Below are 22838 nucleotides of genomic sequence, written 5' to 3'. Positions count from 1 at the left end.
TTATTATTAAAAAAACTGTCAATACTTTTTCAAATATAACCAATCTAATCAAATTTATTTTATTAAACATTTTATTTAAACCTTTATAATAACATTTATCCAACAACATTATTGTCAGTCAATAACCTTCAATCAGGCCCGGCTTAAGCTTTTTCAGCGCTCAGTGCAAGAATTATTTTTGCAATCCTCCATCTTAAACGACTTAAACATACTACTTAAACAGGCAGAATTTTTGGAGCTGGAGGGGTCTCATTATGCATATTTGCCACATATTTGTAAATCGTACATAGAACAAATATAATAATACTTGTAACAATATAGTGATGGTTTATAAAACTGTAATTATACCTACAAGTGCAGCCAATCCTTGCATGTCAATAGAATAATAAATAATAATCACATTTTTATTAAATCACATCGTGAATTTTTTTTTTCTATCTATAATAGATAATGTGAGTCGCCAACGATTGATCAAATTTAATTCTAATTTTGACGCCTCTCACGGGTCCTTCTGATTTTGGCGCCCTGTGACGTCGCACGCGTTGATTATATCTAAAGTCGGTCCTACCTTCAACTAATTTATTGTTAATAATTATTAGCTATCTGTATTTTTAAATTTTGCTACATATTTTTATATATTATATAAATTATATATGTGCCTAATAAAATATTTAATCGAACCCGGGGTTTGAAATTAATTTGATATTATTATTTTGAAAAGCATATTTTAAATATATCTCTGGTTTTATTCATGTATCACATTACAATTAATGTATAAATCTATGTTTTCAGAACAAACACAATTTAGCAGCGGAACATCAGTTAACCATTGAACTGAAAGATGTCAATGATAATATACCAGTGTTTCCTGAAGGTGTGATTGGCTCTGTATTGGAAAATGAACCAAGTGGAACGGCTGTGATGCAGGTCCGAGCAATTGACGCTGATTTGACTTCTGCCTTCAATCAAGTTACTTACATGCTTGCAGACAACAAGGAATTTTTCACAATCGACCCAATTACCGGGAATATTACGACTTTGGTGACATTTGACCGTGAAACTCAAGATGTATATAACGTCAAAGTAATAGCTACAGATAATGCACCATCAGCTATAATGCCAACGGGTGAACATAACAAGGGTAAGTGAAATTTTCTTTATAGTCTGTAGGTGATAATATTTTTGGTGATGAATGATGAAGTTATTGTTTAGATTATTTGGTTAACTATAAATGTCATAGTTATATAGTTGTAAAATTGGATAACCCTTTCATATATTTTATCCGTACTACTTTCCATTTATATCCTGCCCAATTAAAATACTTATTTAAAACAATTATTAGTGCATTTTTAAGGTATTCATTCTATGTGTAGGTGAACGAGTATTCCATATTGAAATTGCGGATAAAAATGACCATCCACCTCAATTCACTCATGCTGTGTATGAAGCAGAAGAAATACCAGAAAATACTAACCTTAATACTTTGGTTACCGAAGTGAAAGCTGTGGACAAAGACACAGCTTCTTCTGTTACATATAGTATCATAGAAGGTAATATTAACAATGCATTTTGGATTGAAAATACCACCGGAAAAATTAAAGTTAATAGTCAGTTGGACTATGAAAACATTACTAATGTAAGTCAATTTCACTTTATGTTATTTAATTAGTTAACTATATTTAAACTCGTATGTAATCAATCCACAGTACGAGTTGAAAATAAGAGCATTTGATGGAGCCTTTGAGGATAGTTGTACTGTAAAAATAAAAATATCAAATGTTAATGACAACCCACCAGTGTTTTATCCTTATGATGGTAATATAACTATCACAGAAGAAACACTTATAGAAGGATGTATTGCTATGGTAGGTGGTTTTAAATTATTAAAACTGTTTATTTATTTTAATATTTATTTTCTCAACAATTATAATATTTGTTTATTTGTAGCTACAAGCATACGATCCAGATATTCAAGATGAGAAATTAGATCAACACATTGTCTATGCTGTAGTTAAGGAAGAACAAAAAAAGTTAATGAAAATCGATAAAAACGGATGTCTATCTCTTATCAAACCTCTTGATCGTGATCCACCTAATGGTTATGCTACATGGCAACCAATAATTCAAGCCAGTGATGAAGATGGCAAACCCAATTGCTTGTCAACAACTACAAATTTCTTTATTACTCTTCTAGATATTAATGACAATGCACCATATTTGGACATGGTAAGTTAATTGTAATTTTCAAAAAGGATATAGTAAATTGAACAATATATAATATATATAGAAAAAATTAAAAAAATTAAAAAAATGTATTAGTTTTTAATATTAATAAATTAATATTAACTGTTTATATTGTTTTAAACTGTGGTTAAAATTGTTTGGTTTTGTCAATAATTTTTCAGTTATTGTATTTATTATAAACTGATCAATTAATTTAATCTTCAATAGAATAACATTAATTTGAAGAATCAATAAATGCAACCTTTTTACTTTTCTCTCTTATACAAATTCCCCATAGTTTAAAAATAAATTTAAATTTAAAATTTTCATAAAAAATAACTTATTTTATATAAAACATTTGATTTTATTATAGCCTCAACCTATAGTTTGGCGAGAGAATCAATCACCTGGAACTATCACACAGTTAACTGCCAAGGATAATGATGGACCTGAAAATGGTGCACCATTTATTTTTTCAATTTCTTCTGATGCTTCATTTGAAATCCAAACTAAATTTGGAATCAATGGTTAGTATTTTTATTATAAAACTCACATGAATTAATATCCAATGAATATTTGTTTAATATTATTTATATAGGTGTTGAGCTAAATGCTTTGACTTCATTTGACCGAGAAGAGAAAAAAATGTATAATATACCAATTACGATATCTGATAGTGGCATACCTAGTATGACAGGAACTAGCACACTCCAAGTTGTGATTGGTGATGAAAATGATAATGAAATGTTACCAGGTAGAAGCTCCATATTTGTATATACTTATAAAGGTGAATCTCCAGACATGGAAATTGGACGTGTGTACGTTGAAGACAAAGACGACTGGGATTTGCCTGACAAAACATTCAAGTGGCTGCATTTGCCACATGAACGTTTTGACCTGAAATCAGAAACTGGCATGATTACTATGCTGCAGAACACTAAAGAACAAACTTATGTTTTGGAATTTGAAGTCACAGAAGAAGGACAAAAGATCAACAGACATACAGTGAATTCTGTTGTTGTTATTACTGTAAAAGAAATACCTGAAGAAGCTGTTGATAAATCTGGATCAGTTAGATTGGGTGGGATTTCGGCTGAAGAATTTATCACTCCTGGCGCTGTACGTCTTATTAATCTAACACATTGTTTTTTGTATTAATAATTTATAGTAATATAATTTTTCGTGTTTTTAGAATAACATAAGTAAAGCCACTATTTTAAGACATCGATTAGCTACTATTTTAAATGCTAGTGTTGAAAACGTTGATGTATTTACAATTTTGCATTCCCCTCACAATGCCAACACCACTCAACTCGATGTACGATTTTCTGCTCATGGTTCGCCATATTATGAGCCTGAAAGAATTAACGCTGCTATTGATAAACATCAAGCTGAGGTAAAAAAAAAATTAATAGTTTATATATTATACTAATAATTAATTTGACTTACTCTTTGATTCAAAAAATAATAACAATTTTAATTAAATTTGTGTTTTTTGTTGAATAGCTTGAAAAAGATTTGGGTGTTGTTTTCCTCATGGTCAATATTGATGAATGTCTTGTGGAAAAACTTTATTGTGACACATCTTGTAGTAATTTCCTGAATAAAAGCAATAAACCAGCTGCTGTTTATACCAATACTACGTCTTTTGTTGGTATACGAGCTGTTATTGATCCTTTTTGTTCAGATAGCCAATGTGGGCAAAAAGAACCAACCATTATTCCCTGTCATAATGGTGGCACTCCAAGATCAGATGGGCAAGTGGTTTACATAAATTATTTTATTATTATGGTTAATGTGCAGGGCTAATGCTGTCTTTTATACATTTAGAAATGGATGCGAATGCCCAGCTGGATTTGATGGACCTCGATGTGAAATTCTTAACATTGGTTTCTATGGTGAGGGTTATGCCTTGTATCCATCTCTACAGTCTTGCATGGAGTCTCAAATGTCTTTGGAAGTACGCACCACTGTTGATAATGGTCTATTATTTTACATTGGACCTAGTAATGTTAAACCTAATCCATTGTCTGTACAAGGTAAACTATATAAACTAGGTTTATGCCAAATTAGATATATTGGTTATTAATAATATGTTTATTTCTTGTAGATTTTATGTCATTGGAACTTAAGAATGGTTATCTAGTACTTTTGATTGACTATGGCACCGGAACACGTAAAATTGAACAAAAACAAATAAGAATATCTGATGGTGAACCACATCGTATTGAAATCATATGGACAAAAACTGTATGAACACAAATACAATTTATACATTTTACAATGCATTTTCAACACTCATCGTTTGAATATATTTTCAGAATATCGAAATTAAAGTAGATAATTGCAATCTCCCATCGTGTTTAAGTGTTCATACTCCAATTGGACCTAATGAATTCTTAAATGTCAATGGACCTCTGCAACTTGGTGGTACATTCATCAATCTGAGTGCAGTAGCAGCCACAAGAAATTGGACTTACAAACCATTCAATAATGGATTTAATGGCTGTATTCGAAATTTAACATTTAATAGCCGTCTGTACAATTTGGGTGCGCCCAGTTTATCTCATAATGTAGACTTTTCGTGTACACATGGTACAGCAGTAGCTGTGTCATTTGGTATCGACGCTAGTTTCTTGATAGCCATATTTGTTTGCCTTGCTGTTTTATTAAGTAAGTTATTTGACATATACATTTTTATCAACAAGATTTAATAAATGTTTTAATTATTTAGTACTGTTGCTTGCGGTTGTGGTGCATAGAAGAAAGTCTGATGATTTATATAAAGATACAGATGATATAAGAGAAAATATAATCAACTATGAAGATGAAGGTGGCGGTGAAGGAGACATGACTGGCTATGACTTGAATGTTTTACGGCTTATGTATGATGGCACAGAACCAGTACAAGGATTTGATGATGCAAATCTATTACAAAAACGAGGTATGTTTATTTAAATTTATAACTTGTAATGTATTCTATAGTAATTTTAGTTTAAAAGTTTAAAATTATATTTTGATAGAAACTCAATTGTAATGATTTCTCCTTTCTTATTTTTACTGAATAATATTTTATTCTCTTTATTTTTAGCACCAGATGAGGTTCCTGATATTTGTGGCTTCCTTGGCGACAAACTCAACTCAGTAGATAATGATCCTGATTTAGGTCCATATGATGACGTACGTAATTATATGTACGAAGGTGAAGGCAATTCTGTTGGATCATTATCATCATTGGCTTCAGGTTAGTTTTTGTCTTTAATAATCATAATTTATAGTATAATTTTTTAATTATTTTATTTATTTATAGGTACAGATGATGGTGACTTGAACTTTGACTATCTATCTAACTTTGGACCGCGATTCCGTAAATTGGCTGATATGTATGGTGAAGAACCAAGTGACGAAGAAAGTGAAACATACCGCAATACTCATCCCGAGTCGTGGTGCTAACAGTCATTTGAAAGTCGCTCCAAATAATCAGTTACCGGTGCATGTTATCTGTAACGTTATAGTGACTACAATATTTAAGTTTAAATACAGACTATGTAAAACAATTAAAACAAATAATTTGTACAGAGAGTTGATGGTGCTCTAATGACAATTATTGAAAAACAATATTTACTATAAATATTTTTAATTTTAATTTTATTTATTATTATTATTTCATATTTGTTTTGTGTATTATTGACAGTAACGAAGACAAATTTTTGTGTATAAATTCAAAAAATTGATTCGTGATCTCAACAACAGACTGTTTTAGTCTAATTATATTTTGTATTTGTATTTTTCCTTTTTTTTTTTTTTGTAAAAAGAGTCACCAATTTGTAGGTGTAAATTATTTATATTTGTTCTGCTTTTGCAATAGTGAATATTTTAAAATAAATACTTCCATTGCTTCCCAAAAATAACTTATCATGATTCATATTTTTGTATAGAATTTTATGTAATTCTAAGGAAAGGTGATATCAGAAAATAATTATAATATTTCGTTATACAGCATTGTTGACGATTAATGTCTTTTTTTTTGTAGATAATATTATAATAATATTTATATACTGCCATTGGATCATTTTGAACAACTTTTTACACGCATTATACTCATTTGTAAATATATGAATAATCAATCAGGGTTAACTATTATGCACAGATCAGCATACAAATTTGATTGCCTTGAAGTAACAATAAACTGATGTTTAAAATCAAAATAATTTTTCCTACTTTTCATGTGTTAATTATCATTTATATTTTTCTATATAGTTTTTATAATTTGCTTGTAAACTGAATTACTTGTACTTTGTTCTAACTAACAACTATTGATGAATACACAGCTTAGAAGATGCCCACATGTTATTACCTACAATTGCATTTTTTTTATGTTTATTATTACTTTATTAAATTTAAGATTTTGTTAAATTTTTTTTTTCTCAATAACTTTTTCAACAAAGAACTAATTATTATTTTATAGTTTTAATATCAAATCATCATTTAGTATCATGAATTGGTCTTTAACTTGAAAAAGTATATAGTAATTTCAAACTTAATTTTCCCACTCCTTAGAATATTTGTTAGTTTTATTATTTATTATTTTGTATTGTTGCCATTTGTGATATGTAATAAGATCATTTATATTTTAAAAACTGTAAAAAAATAGACAAACATTATGTTTATATTCAAAGAAAAAATAAAACATTCCATTTTGAAAATAATGTTGTCGATGCGCATATCTGTGCAAATAAACGACTGAAAATTTAAAGGTAATGTTAATTTTAAGTTAAAAATTTTTTTATTAAATTTATGTCATATATATGATTTATATATTATATAACGTATTGATTAAGTTAAAATAATTAACGTGTATATTAAGGTAAATAAATATTGCACATGATTTAATCATCTTTTTTTGTACCTATTATCATGTATTGTTTATTTACCTATACATTTATAAATTAAATTGATGAAGAATTATGCATTTTAATACCATCTGTATTATTTATTTAATAAATGTATTTACCTAAATTTATTTTATATCTATTTTGTATATTTTCCATAATCATTATGACAAAATTTTTATAATTATACAGCAGAAAATCGTGAATATTTTTACAATCATTTAAAGTAATTTCATAATTGTATATTATCATTTGTTTCAGTTAATTATTATCTGATATTCATTACAATTAGTAGTTGAATGAAAATCCAAAATAGTTGTCTTACTGCTTGAACTCATACTTTAATCATAAAGTCAGTAGTTTATAATAAGTTATTTGGAGATAAAAAAGTAAAGTATTATTTTTATTTACAACTGAAAGGTTAATTATACATTTATAAAAGAGTTCTAAATTTAATGTAAATCAGCTGCACAAAAATTATATTTCTTTTGTAAGTAGTTAAAGTACTGGTTAATACTTTTTAATTATAAATGTTGTATTATTTGTTTATATGTAAATGTGATTTATTAAGTAGTAAATAATAAAATGCCAAAAATAAATTACTCTGACCAAGGTGAAAAAAGTGACAGACTTATAAATCACTCATGTATAATTAAACCAGTTGATTGGAGCATACCAGGTAGGGTTAAGAGAGGTGTTATAGATTTTACAAATTGAATACTGTTTATAATTAGACGCATTCCTTTTTTATCAATACTGTCATTTTAAAAAATGTGTTATTACTAAGGTGTGGATTTCAATGCAAATTACTTTTATTTCCGTATTTTCTGTAACAATGCATTCCAATTACAAAGTTTGTTTTATATATCAAGAAACTAAGAATGTGAGACATATTTTGCACTTTTCTAATTTTTTTTTTTTTTTAGCGCATTTTTTAAGTTTTTAATAAGTTTGGTAAAATTTATTTTGAATTTCTCATTAAATTGCTGAACATATGATTCATATGAAATTTGTACTTGTAACTTCAGATGATGTGAAACGAAGTTCTTCTTCATACAAAACAATACTGTCCAATAACAATGAAGATTTTTATTTTAAATATTTAACATAATTATTCAGTGCTGCAATGAAACACAAGGTATAAATATAACGAATATACCTATCTAAATTGTATGTACATTTTTTGGAAATAATTTTTAATGTAAAAAGAAGATCGATAATCATTTATAGTTTAAATAATAAAAAAAGTGTTTTAAAAACATTTTTCTTTAGTTTTAGAGCATTTAAGTACTTAAGTAATTTTCAAAACGTTGTTTAACACTTAAGGCGGTTGAAAGTGGGTCGTTTTTTCGTGTATTTAGACCAATAAGAAAAAAAAAATACGCTTCCAGAAGTCCAATTTTCGTTTTGAAAAAATGGTTGGATTTGTTTACTGGTTGTCTGTGTTATGTAGGAAGTGAATTTTGGAAAAAAAGAAATTTAATTTGGTACTGTAATAATTAAACAATAGAAAAAATCGAATTTCCTACATAACCTAGTAAACAGAATAATGAATTTAAATATGTTTTCAAAATTAAAATCGGGCTTTTGGTACTGAGTGAATTTTTCTTCCGCTTTTTGGGACTTTCATAGCCGCATTGGAGTTGAAACATTTTGAATCGCAAAATAGAGTGACGTTTGACTGCGCGTAGGTACGCTATACAGATTTCCGAGAATCTTAGCCGTGACTATTATACGAGCGATAAGAAATCAATTACATACCCATATTATAGCAGTAGAATAATAATAATGATACACAGCTGCTAATAAAATATTCAGTAAATGTGTATTTTTTTTTTTTGTGTGTGTCTGTCATGTTTCGGGGCAGTAAAAGTGCTTCAATTTTAAAAACCCAGGGTGGTTTCTGGTAGCAAAGTGAATCTAGTTAGAGTTTTGGGTGATCAAAAGTATAAATCGGGAACTCGCTCTGCTGTACAGACGTAAAGTAGGGGTGGGTGGACATCGGTCATAGAGTGTAATGCGAATGTAAATTTAGACTCGTAAAATTTTTTTAATCGACTTACGCTTAATTTTTTTTTATAATCATTGTAAGCAAAACTTATGGACAACAATATGGATCAACTAATATTGATTAAATTTTAATGAAAAGTGGTATTAACTTACATTAATATGGAACTATTTTAAAATTATTAGATTTTCAGTTTTCTTAAAATAATTCCAATACAGAAACTATATAAAATGTAATGTGGTATTTAGTGTGGTAACATTGTTATTACCTACTTTTATTATACAAAAACAATATTAATTTTCAATGAAAACAATATTATTGTTTGTTTATGTCAATTTTTTTTGAAAAATAATAAATTAAAATTAATAAAACGGATTTTATGGTATTTTAATACAAGTATTTAAATTTTGGTAAAAATACAATTAAAAATTATTCAAAATACTTAAAAAATACATAAAAAAAATGGTATTTAGAATACCTTATAAATACTTCGAAAAGTATTCAAATACTTGTATTCGAATACTTTACAAGATTACATATCATATAATATACTTATCTAATTTCTTTTCACTAGGTTCATTTATTGCGGTAGTCTAGTATAGCGCCAGTGGCGCCCAGACAGGTTATTAAGGGGTGCATTGCAATTGCAATTGCTCTCGTCGGGGGTGGGTGTATAGGTGGGTTGGTGGGTATACAATTGGACAACTTGGTAACAAACATTATGGAGTATGGTAAGCAAATAACATTATTATTAGAACACAAACATTATACCTATACGGCACTGGATGTAGACATCTTAATTTTAATTAATTATAATAAATCTTAATTTCTTAAATTTATAGTTGTTTTAATAGTTAATTACATTTACCGACAACAATTTAAACGAACGTTTCTTTTTTAAAAAAAAAAAATTGGTGGGTGGGTGGGTGAGTAATTTTTTTTAGTAGCATCTGCTCTCTAAATACTTCTGTGCACTACTAGCGGTGGACGTATTGTTAATATAAATCATTTATTTGATTCCATTCGGAAAATCAACCACCCAATTTTTGGATACCCATAGATCTTACTTTAATAAATGAAAAAAAATGATTTTTATTCCGAATTTATTTTTAAGTGTATGATGTGCAACAAATTAGAAGTCATAACAACTAAATGTAATAATTCATCGTCGGTGTGCATAAATACAGAAGTGGTAATAGCAGTTGTAAATACTGGACAAGGATACACTACAATGCGCACTGTGACGGTAATAAAATTATTGTTGAACTGTTTACTGATAAAACAATAATTACGCGTTCGGGGAACTCACGTACACTAATGATCAGTTACTACACACACACTCACACAACAATTCCTAATGATATAACATATTGCCTATACTCAACCCCTTAAAAACGGTCCACTCTCAATCGCCTTAAGCATATAGTATTGATGAACACGATCTAAACTAAAATCACCTTTGTAACGTATTTTATTTATTTACAATATTTGAAGTCTGGACGGTATATGTTTATTATATTACTTAAACATTGATCTTGATGATTCCAATAGCTAGTAAATATAATAGTAGTTAAATTAGCTAGTAGATCGTTGCGTTTACAGGAATATGGAAAATGTTTTGACGTTTGCACGCGATAATTTGGTCTGTTTGCTTTGCATATCGATTTATATTGAAGTATAATATTAATTTCTCGTTTAATTAGGTTCTTTGAAGTACACACACTCGATACATTTGAGTACTTGGACCTGATCTACGAGGATTGAAAGTTAAATTTACGAATTGAATGACCTATACAAAAAATAAATACATCTCTATAATAATAATTTCTTTACAAAAGTGTTGGTGGGGTGCTCTCCGCTCAAGCACTCCACTGGCCTGATATACTCATTCGGATTCAAATTATCTAGTTGTGTTCAAGCTACCTACTGATCTAGGTACTATAGCAGTGATGCCCACCAACCTTTTTTCCTCGTTGGACCTTCTTCCTCGTAAGTAATTATCATCGAATGTGCAACCAAATATAAAATGAGGAATAATTTCATTATTAATCTAATAATATAATTTTGTTACACGAAGTAGGTATATGATCAACATGTAAGTTACGTATTGAACTTGTTTTCATATATGTTATTGACTGTTGAAAACGTTACAGATCGAGGTACATGCTGTAAGTTCACATTAATTTGATCAGTACGTTCTTCCAAGTACACGGGTCATATCGACATTAAATCAGAACATTTCTATTTAAAAATGCCCGAAAATAAAATAAACAAAAAAAATAAAATTTTATAATAATTTTATTTATTTTTTTTTAAATATTTTGTTTTCTTTTAAAAATGCATAACTGTCCACATGAAATAAACCGAATACCTTCATGAGCGTATCGTGAACCACTGGTCTTTAGTAACAAAAAAAGTGTACATATTTTTAGTTAAAACTTATAAAACAGGAATGGACAGCTGGCGAGCTGCTTACTTCTTTATCCGGACTATACTATATTTTCAAATTATTTCATACAATTACGGTGTTTGTCGATATTTCATTTTATTGCGTTTATTGTAAAATGTAGTTATAATATTCTAGTATTGAACTGCAACTAAATTTTTAAATTATTAAATGCCTAAATATAATATATATTAGCATAGTATTTATTTTATTGTATTGGTTCAGTCGTAAATTTAATGTATATAAGGCTAATTGTCAATTTTAATGATTTTTTTCCCAGTTTTAAAATTTGGTTTTCACTAGTTTCATTTAGTTACCCATCCCTGTTATTATGTATTTAATGAAAATAAATAAAATATTTACTTCTATAATAGTTTTTATAAAAAGTTATAAGAGTTCTAAACATTAATTTCAAACCAATATGATATTATAACAGAAAATAATAAAAAAAAAAAAATCAATGGGAGAACTATCTCCAATACCCTTCTCACCACATAAATACACCACCAAACACAGGTGATATTTAGCTACGTAAGTTAATCGCAAACAACGATGTTAATGGTAATATATATATATATATAAATAATAATAATTTCATTGTATTTTATTTTTTTAATATTATGTTATCATCTCCCGGAGAATCCTCATAAGTTTTAGTACTAAAATTAATTATACCGTCACAAGACCAACTACTCTTACCAGTAGCAATGGCGCCAAATTTTATTTCGAGTGTTGCTGTTATATATATGTAATAGCTATACAGACGACACTTATCACCATTTTGTTTTTCGGAATAATTTCAAAACCCACAACAAAAAAATGTAATAAAATGATAGCTATTCAAATCGCATGTACCCTTTTTAAGAAAGAAAAAATTTTTTTTTTAATAAAAATAATAGGTGAGTAATAAATATTATTGTATAAAATTATTATTGCAATACGTTTTAATATATTATTTCAACATAATATTTTACATAATCCTACTTATCATGAGATGACAAGTTTCCGTGGCACTTGTGAGAACATAGTCTATTAACAGCGTGACAGGCACATTTATTATTTGGACAGTAATGACAATGACATTGTTGATAACATTGTGTTCCCCTTGCACTTCTACTATAATTTGTTTTTATATTTTAACAATAAGTTAATATATATTTTCCGAATAAGGAGACTTTTTTTCCTGCATGAGGCCACTTGAGTTCTTATGTATTTGTTCTTAAGATAACCATTTCCAGTCCCTAAAGTGTTGATTTAATAAATATTTTTTATGAATGAAAATGTTCAATGAAGTTTGCTTAGTACTGAAATAGTTTTCTAACCTTGGAAATTTTAGCCCGTACATTTCGATATGAGCCTTAGTCGACCGAAGGTGACTTTTGCAATGCTAAAGTTTACAATCGCCCAGTAGCGTATCCATTGGGGTGGGTCGGGTCAGAACCCCCCCCCCCCCCTGAACCTAAGATGGTAAACTAACTTTTACATGAAACACGGTTTTTTCTTTAAAATTTTTATATTTTAGAATTTTGACTTGGAAATCATATTAATAGTTTGTATAAACACTATAAACGTATTATACACACGCTGCACACACACAGACAGGTTATAATATTATGATCATATTTAGATACTTTGATACTACTACTTTAATAATTTATAATTTTTGCTTGGGAACATATTATTTAGGTTTTTTACAATGGTTGATTCTGAATCGGTCGTCTTGTCGCGAAAACTGAGATAAAATCGATATCATTGTCTGTATTCAAAGTTTATTTTAGGTATACCCAGGGCTGTCCTGAAAGAGGGTATTGGGAATGTGTCTCACCCCCCCCCCCCAACGAAAACACCAGTCGGCAGTCGGACTTCTTTCATTATAGCCTAGAAGGATCTAATTTTACTTACGGTAAACAAATATTACATATTTCGTAATACAGTGTATACACGAATAAAATTTATATTACTACTTATTACAGAATATAAAATATTATTAAATATATATATATATATATAATTAAATTGTCAATTTTAAGAACGTGCGACACTAACACATATATACATGTAAAAAGTAAAATTATGACTACATAGAGTTAATTATCCTACTTACATTGAGTAAAAAATTGTAGTCGGCATTTTTCATATTATTCAACCCCCCCCCTTGGTTTTTATCTTCGGGACGGCCCTGGGTATACCTATTGCGTTTGCGGCTCACCGATCATTTAACACAAGCATCTTATTGTGTACAACTAATAGTTATTAGTAGGGAACGGATTTATATGTAATAAAAATACATAAATATGTACATATGTATGTAAGTATAATTTATAAAATATGTACTAAAACCATCCAAATAGGTAGGAAAAAAATTTAAAAAAAAAAAAATTATAATTATTAAACTATCAAAATGATTTGTTGCATTGAATTATTACAATATATTTTAAATTATCAAATATTAAATGTCGCCTATTAAATCTGAAAATATTTTCAAAACGGCTAAATGATCGTTCCACATCAACCTACATCGGTTGATTTAAGCATATTTGAAGGGCATAATATTAGAAGGCGATAATTCCAAATTTTTGGAAGGGTGTCTGCCACTTATTATGTCATTAATTGATTTAAAATCAATATGGCCTGAAATTTTTTCTGTAAAAACATGAATTTTCTTTTTTACTACTTCTCCTATTGGTCTGTTTACGAGTTTTCATTTTGCAATCGTTGATTCGAAAATTTGCATACTTTCATTCAAGGACATATTTTTGTTTCTAATTTTGTTATTGTATGTGCAATAAAACTAAAATTCACTAAGATGAAAATTAAATTTGTTTTCAATGTTTCATTTTGCATAATATTTTGAGCTTTTCTAATAGCGATAAAAGTTCTGGATCTAAATTTGAAATAATTTTTTGTATTTTTGTACGAAGAAGACGTATGAATGATGAAATAATAAAATATGTTTAAAAATATTTACAAATTAGTGAAATATGTAAAAATATGTAATTATACCAAAATATGTAAAAATATGTAAAATTAAAGTAGCATCATATTAATAGGAATGATTTAAATCATGAACATTTCTTATCAAATTTTAAATATCTCGTTTTAATAAAAATATGTATTTACATATAAATCCGTTCCCTAGTTATTAGTAAATAGTTGGTTGTTGCCTGTTGGTGTATCACTGTTTTACTTACTACTCGTTTATTCGTTTATATTTGACATTTGTATTTCATTATGTTTGTTTTATTTTAATTTGACATCATTCTAAGACGTCTAAAAATGTCATTATGGTAAGATATCTTTAAAATTTAATCTTTAGCATACCTAAGTGATTGAACAGAAAATATTCTAGTATCTAATATTTATGTTCCTATATTAGTTCCTAGTTTTTAAATTGTTATAATTATTATTATTATTATTATTTATTATTATAGACAAATTCTCTAACAAATAAGCAGACCTGAATTTTTTTTTACCCGAGTCAAAAAAACTAATGTCAACCAGACAAAATACCGAGATCAATACAAATAGTAGTGAAAATGATTGTGATAAGATTAAATATATATAAATTAGCTGAACCCCACCCCCATAAAAATTTCCTGGTTACGCCACTGAAGTCGTCTATAACTGCAGCTTTTTTTTTATTTATGAAAAAATTGTATTTATTATGTTTATTTTTTAGGTATTTCACTGATTATTGTAACCGATCGTGCATTACATTATTTCTTCGTTTGCAACTTTAAAATGAAGAAAAAAAGAATATAGAAAATAGACAAATTAATTAATAAAAATTGTATAAGTATTGTTAGTTATATACAAAAATATCAAACATAAATTTTCTTTGTTCTTGTAAAATATGAATTTAAATATGGATTTAATTATTATAATATTTTAATGTATCCAATAAATAAGCAATTGGACTAATTTATTTGTAACTAAGTTAATCTTTTGATAAATATTTATTTTTTGGTCATAAACGATTATTAGTAATTTAGTTGTTTTCGATAATCGTTAGTTGTTTGTTGATAGTCATTAGTCGTTAGTCGTTTATGAATAGTCATCAGTCGTTTAGCTGTTTATTGTTAGTTGGTCATGGAAATTATAACCAATTATTAGTCGGTTTTTTAGAGTAAAATACAACTATTAGTTGGTTACTCCAATTATTCGGTTGTGCCCATCACTACCTGGGGTGCTACTTGGTATATACCACCCTGGATCAGTCCGTCTTTGAATACGTGAGTAACTCTAAAATACGTGAATACGGATTGAAAATTCACTTATATTAATTAAGTATACGTGAATACAAATGTTTCATTTAAGTGTACGTGGACTTCGTATTCACGTACGTATTAATTCACGTTTTCAATCGATACCTCAAGTTTTGTGTGTGATTCAAATTTTTTGGTAAGATATATAAGATTATATTTTGAGCCCTTGTCTGTCTATCAGCTAATTAATTTAATATATTTAACTCTGATATTTGAGAATTAATTTAATGACTTTACTATAGAATACATTTGTTCTTGCATTCATGGAGACATAAAAAATTTATAAAAATAGCGGAATAACACAATATCACTGATAAGGTAAATATTTTACGCACTGCACAACATAGTCGTATGTTATATGTAAAGACCAGATTTTGCATAAAATGCATGTTTTTGTTTTTAACATCATATACATGCAATCAATGAGTGTCCACAAATCATTACATGATTGATTAAATATCAAAATTTTATACTGCATATTTTTGCATATTCTGACGTCAGTGTATGTTCAGCATATTTTTGTATATTTTAACAAAAAACCTTACGAATACACACACAACGATCCAAAAAGGTGTTGAGCAAAAAAAAAAAAAACCTAAAAGATCGTCGTTATAATTCTATAGAAATAAACGTAGAACATACTTTAATAATTTATTGTTTTTACAATTAACATACTACATGAAATTTTACGAACTTTTTTCCTATTTATATTACCGATGTATCTACTATTTAATTTTAATAAAAATGTTTTCACATTCCTCTTCACGCAACACAAAATACACTGGTTTTCCTGACATCGATTTTTTTGTCATGGTAAATTTGTTGTCGAATCGTAGTCAAAATAATGAGGTATCATCCGATTCCGCTCTTATTAAAAAGTGTACACAACATTTACCTACTACGATTTCGACCAAGGTTTTACTATGAATTTATTATGACATCCAAATCGTTGTGAGGGGATCTGTGCATTTTACTCGTCTGTACTTTTCACTGGACCGGTGCGACATTCGACGTAAACGTTTCGAACGAAGTTTTTGCATTTTAACACCCGGCGATAGAACATAGTCCATGTTATGTCCATATTTGATGAATATAGTCATGTGACGATTTTGTGGTCCGTGTTTTCGTAAATGTACAACAAAATCAGATCCGTAGGACACTGTTAAAACGTTTTATATGTACACTTATTAAACCGTATTAATTACCCTTCGATACGAATGTTGAATACAATGTAAAACGCGTGTCGTTCGCACATGGGAAAAGAGGGTGGGTACAATACACTATAACTATTTGTTCCTTAAAAATAGTTGTTTTTCCCCCGGGTGAAACCTTGTAAGCGATACACATTGTATTTATGTTCATATGTAGTCCATTTCTGTTGTCAATTTGTCAACAGATTGTAATTTAAATTACACTCCATGGACATTTTTTAAGTTTTCTTCGTTTTTGTAATCATTATATTATTATCATTGTGTTAGAAACGTTATTTTCTTCCCCTTCCCCTCTCCCACCAATGCAATCAACATCAGTACAGCTATATACATTATACTAATATTTTCTAATTAGTTGATAGCGTACAGTATTCGATTGCAAATCAAAATCCTCAAGTTCTAAAAAAAAACCAATCAAAACATTTCGAGGCCATTGTTAATTTTTTTTTTTTTTTTGCAATAATGCTTCTGTGGCAATAAATTAGCGTAAAAATGTGTACAACGATTGATGACGGAAGGAGATGGGGTGTTGGTGAATATTTTATCATTGACTTCTCAAATATATTAGCTTGTTGGTTGATGTATACGAAAACCTATATTAAATTATATAATGTGTTACGTACAACGTGTATAAACTACGGATGTATTTCTATCATTAAGTATTCGTACTCGAAATAATATTGGTTATTAATTGAACTATTGTCAAAAAACATGGACAGAATCGTACACCTACGGATTTACTTTTAATATTTGCGCTTGTCCCGTATTAATTAAAACTTTATGACGTTCAAAGGCAATGATTATAGTTATTTGATGTTGTTTTAACCATGAGTAGCGTACATACTTCTATTTATACTGCGATACGTGGGTCTCACCAACCGAACATTTTAAATCACAAATCAATTGACCAGCTATCTCCGGAACATTTAAGGCAATATATGTGTATATATTTATGTATCTTTATATTAATATACATGTTTGTGTGTGTTTATATAATATATGTTTATTTACTTATTTCTGTAATGACCTCACGTCCAATGTAAATTATCTTTATTTGTTCAATCATTAGTACACACTATAATAATAAATATTAAACATAATGCGTTTTAAGTTGGGTTTAAATAATTTAAATTTTTTTATTTTTATATAATTATTTTATATTACCGATAAAGAGTGATCTTTATTTGCCAGTTTCATCATAAATAAAAATAATTGGTTGAGCGGAAATGAATGCGGAACTGAATGTTTAAATAGCCAACAGAGCATAAAGGGACTTTGAAATATATGAGAAAAATAAGAGCAGGATAACCAATAACACACAGGTAGCGCGGAAAAACTGCAGTTAAGAAGGCGATTGAAGTATACACAATCAAATCAAATTTTGTAATAAAAACCTTAATCACCGTTGAGATTTTTGATTTGGATAAGATTCAAACCGTGATAGCTGCAGGGATCGTCATCAAATAACAAGTCCACAAAGCGTATCGATTCATGTACTAACAGCGAAGGATGCATTAAACGTCCAGGTATACAAGAATAATTTCAAAATATTATTTTTTGGTCCCTTCCATTGTGCGGATATAAATTGAACTTAAAGCGTATGATATGGTTACACTTAAAATGTCATGATCCGTAATTATGTAAATATTTTTATAGTTCGTTACAACGAAAAATTTACGAGGACCAACGTAAACTTACTGCACCTGTTGTACTTTTGATAAATATCTACTATTCGTTGGTGCGTGCATACTTTTACCTCAGGTGCAGCCTAATTATATACATATATGTATGTGTGGTTGTAAGCCTCAAGTCAGGTTGTCCTCATCTGCATGCATTAATCACATTCCATAATTTGACTACTCGGGTAGAGATGGATAATTTCACTGGGATGGATATCTTAGTTTGGTAGAAAAAACTAGAAGAACTCCCCCCCTACCGCTGCGCTTAAGCTCGAAACAAATTTTGAATATGGTAACGTATAAAATGTGATCCTAGCTCATGGGTACATCATACAGTGTGATAATTTCACAGTAAACTTTCACGTGTGTGAATGTAAATTTAGAGGCTCACAACAAAATGTTCTGGTATATTATCAACTCCTTTTAAGACTTTTGTGAACTGTGGTATTTTATGAGTAGGTATGTACAATTAAAGAAGTAAAAGGAAGCATTCCTTACAAATTATCCCTAGTCAGCTAAAACATTCCCAAAACCTAGATTTTAATAATTAGCATACTAATTTGTACTGAAAAGTGAAAATATGCATATTACACGTAATGTCATCGGGCCCAAATAAATTTTTACAATATAATTCACATTTAGTATTGGTAATTGTTTCGTAGAAAATACCAGGAAATTATTGTTCGAATAATTGCACAAAAAATCGTAAAATTTTAGGTGTATTGGAGAGTTATAAAAACCCGTGAGCACGCATTTCCTATGTAAGCAACAGTTTCACTTGAACAATCGGTTTTAAATTTATACTCCCATGATTTTTTTTTTTTATAGTATGTAGAATACATGTCCCATAATACATTTTTTTTTTTTTTTTTTATACACTACACTTGTGATTTATTCATTAATCATTAAGCCATATTATTTGCAATGCGTCCAATTTAAATTTAAATTCGTACAATAGATATTACATTATTAATTATTAGTATTATTAATGGATGGTGAAAAAACGTGATTCAGACCACATATTGATTACAGTTATTACATTTTTAACATAAGTTTTGTCAATGTGTACAATCTTGTGACAAAAAATATTTTTTCATCAATTGTACGTAAAAATAAATTAAATGTTGAGTAACAAACATTTTAATTTCCTCGACCCGGAACCTATAAATATTATTTCAGTTAAAGCTGTAGCCGTAATTTTTTCTTAAAGTTTAATTGAATGATTTTAAATGCCTATATATCATATGAAATATTAAAATTTATTTGTCAAAAAACATATTTATATTTTAAAACCGACCTGAAATCTTTTTCTGGCTATGGTCTTGATTCTAATGTTCGGCGATTACTATATTATAAGTTTGTATACAATATTTTTTGCAGTATCTTTTTTCAATATCTTTTGCAGTTCCAAAACAAAGTGGCAGCGCGTACAGTATTAAAGCAAGTGTAAATAACGTCAGATAACAGAATATTTTAAGAACAAAAAATAACTTCACGGGTCTCGTAATACGTTTAATTTAGTTTTTTTTCAGTATGAAGAACTGAACTTTTTCGCGGTTCAATTTTCCCATATCTTCCTCACGATACCATTGAGTCACGAGCGAAAAATAATCAACGACGTTGCTCCGTGTAAGTGAAACAAATTGAGTTCTTTAATTTTTATTTCATACATTAGAAACACCGTGGGCGTGTACCCACATTTCTATGGTTAATATATGTTTCGTGTAGGGGAGGCTCTGCTTGCTTTCCATTACTAGCACCATTTCATCGCTTGAATATTTTTATAATTATCATATTTTGACACTATATGTTAGTAATAATATAACCTGTTTTACATGAGGCTACAGCAGAAGATAGTACAAATTGTATTCTTATAATTAAATTATATTATAAACGCCCGTCGTCTTTTACTGTAACTAATGTGTCAAAAATGAAATTAAATAAATAAAAATAAATATATAGAGTATAGAAGACGTATTAACAATTTAATAAAAAAAAAAATTCACTTACGTTTAGACATATAAGGACTAGAAATGTTCCGAACGGTCTTAGGATTAATTTCGGAGGGTAGTTATAGATTGCTTAGCTTCCCTACGTTTACGGATGTAATAAATTACAGTTGAAAATCAGAGGGATCACGTGAGAGTAGTGTTTTTATGAAGTGGTTACACACAATGTTTTCTGTACCTACCGTACCACGGATATCGTTAACATACTTTTTTTTGGTACAATAACCTATTCATAAATCGTTACTTGATGGAGAACCTTATTTAATTTTTCATTGTTCACTGTTATTTCTCCTTGGTACAGTTCACCTGGAGACCGTACAAGCTTAAATATCAATTTATCGTTTACATATCACGGTGTACGGTTGTTATTGTGTCACATAACAATGTGTGAAAATATTAAATAATAGCAAACAAAACGTATGTTTTCAACTAACCAACACATAATTTTGAACGAATCAATGTGTTCAAAATTATTTTTAAAACAATAATTGAATAGTTCGTTACGTTTTGTGTATATCTTTACATTGTAATCCATGTATTAATAAATATAATTTAAATACCATTCACTCAGTGTCACTCGGTGTATAGCAAAAAACTACTATACTGATTAATTTAAAATTTCGAGGAAATATTAAAGGAATAGAAAGTATTTTATTCTGTTAAATATGTTGATTTTAGTAACTACTTATTAAGATTTTTGTAAATCAATAAGGTAAAAATAAATATAAGTATATACTATCAGAATATAGATTAGAGCTTTTTTAAACCTAAATTTTTTTCACATCGAAGTATTATTTGTTCTTATCCAAAAAATACACTGTCAAATATTTCCCGATAAATGTCGGGTACTGCAGCTGGTATATTGTGTATATTTTCAAAAACAAAAATCCTGGGTTCGACCCCTCCAGAAGAAAAAAAAAGGTTCAAAAGTTATAAACGATTTGATACGAAAGTATAGGATAAGAGAACATAATCAATACCATGTGGTTGTAAAATTTGTATAAAAATATAATTATTAATTCATATCTTATATGTTATATTTATAATATTATAAAATCACTTTTTTTAGAAACATTTTACCCCCTCCCCTCATAATTTATTAAAATGTTTCTTGAACACCGAAAAAATCAGTTTAATTTTCACTTTAAGATGTATGTAAACGTTGGTCAGAATTCGAAATTGCTTTCTGTTATTTATTTTGGCTACGATTTGTGTTTATAAAACTTCAGTTCATTTCTAAACCGAAATTACCAATTTAAAACGTAAAACTTATACTCTTTATGTACCTACAGTATTATTATATGATAATGTTTTCGCTTTTTGTCATACTATGCACTTGATTAGGATTCTTAAGGGAGGGTGTGCTTATAATAATTCACTAGATTAGGGAATTAGGTAAGGATATATGCAGAAATATTGAGAAACATTCAACATAATGTTTCACTTTTTTACCTCCCTCCGTGTGCACCGTTGCAAATGTTTTTGTTAACTACGATCTTAATTTATACTAAAACCGTCGAGGTGCAGTAACTAAAGCCAATAACCGTTAAAACCTATTGAATACATTGTATTTTCACATGTTATATTTTATAATATCTATTATTCCATTACAATACGTAAAATATCGCGTTCATGCCATGGGCGAATTTTAGGGGGGGAGAGCGAAGGGGATATCGCCCCCCTGAATCCGTATTTAAAGAATTGAATACATGTGAGATACGCGATTCAAATTTTTTTAATGTGGATCATTTTATAACGATATCAAATTACGCGTGGCTGTGAATAGTGAATTGAGCTTTTTTTCTGGTCCATATTTAGTGAAAAATCAAATAAAACACAAGCGTCACTTTCAAAACACAGACAGGTGTTAAAAAAGAACTATACAGAAGTCGATTCTAAGCGTAATCGCCATTAGATTAAAAAAAAAAAAAAGGACCACAAACATTAAGGATTCACCTTATTTAAATATTATCAACAATTTTACTTGTAAATGTTGTGCCTGAATTAAATAAAAAATTTGAGACCCCCCCTGCCATAAAAATAAGTCGGTCTAAATACGCCCCTGGTTCACGCGTCTGAAAGGAAATCGTGCCGAGTATTGTCCG

General features: G+C 28.7%; 1 protein-coding gene across 4 annotated transcripts in view; it reads left to right on the top strand.

Annotated features, from left to right (window-relative positions):
• LOC112692429 (DE-cadherin) overlaps window positions 1-5846 on the top strand; it is a 77960-nt gene extending 72114 nt beyond the window's left edge. For all 4 annotated transcript variants that reach the window (XM_025567107.1, XM_025567108.1, XM_025567109.1 and 1 more), the window contains 14 exons: window positions 793-1141; window positions 1374-1636; window positions 1707-1865; window positions 1948-2226; window positions 2597-2750; window positions 2822-3342; window positions 3416-3619; window positions 3730-3980; window positions 4054-4262; window positions 4334-4473; window positions 4545-4896; window positions 4958-5167; window positions 5315-5467; window positions 5534-5846. In XM_025567107.1, coding sequence (XP_025422892.1) covers window positions 793-1141; window positions 1374-1636; window positions 1707-1865; window positions 1948-2226; window positions 2597-2750; window positions 2822-3342; window positions 3416-3619; window positions 3730-3980; window positions 4054-4262; window positions 4334-4473; window positions 4545-4896; window positions 4958-5167; window positions 5315-5467; window positions 5534-5676 — 3387 coding nt within the window. In that variant the 3' untranslated portion in view covers window positions 5677-5846. The remainder of the gene's footprint in view (window positions 1-792; window positions 1142-1373; window positions 1637-1706; window positions 1866-1947; window positions 2227-2596; window positions 2751-2821; window positions 3343-3415; window positions 3620-3729; window positions 3981-4053; window positions 4263-4333; window positions 4474-4544; window positions 4897-4957; window positions 5168-5314; window positions 5468-5533) is intronic.
• The last annotated feature ends 16992 nt before the right edge of the window (window positions 5847-22838 follow it).

This window comes from Sipha flava, unplaced genomic scaffold (genome assembly GCF_003268045.1).
Source record: "Sipha flava isolate LNK unplaced genomic scaffold, YSA_version1 73_pilon_pilon, whole genome shotgun sequence".
Classification (NCBI taxonomy): Eukaryota; Metazoa; Arthropoda; class Insecta; order Hemiptera; family Aphididae; genus Sipha; species Sipha flava.
Note: the sequence above shows the minus strand (reverse complement) of the source record. Positions and strands in the feature narration are given on the sequence as shown.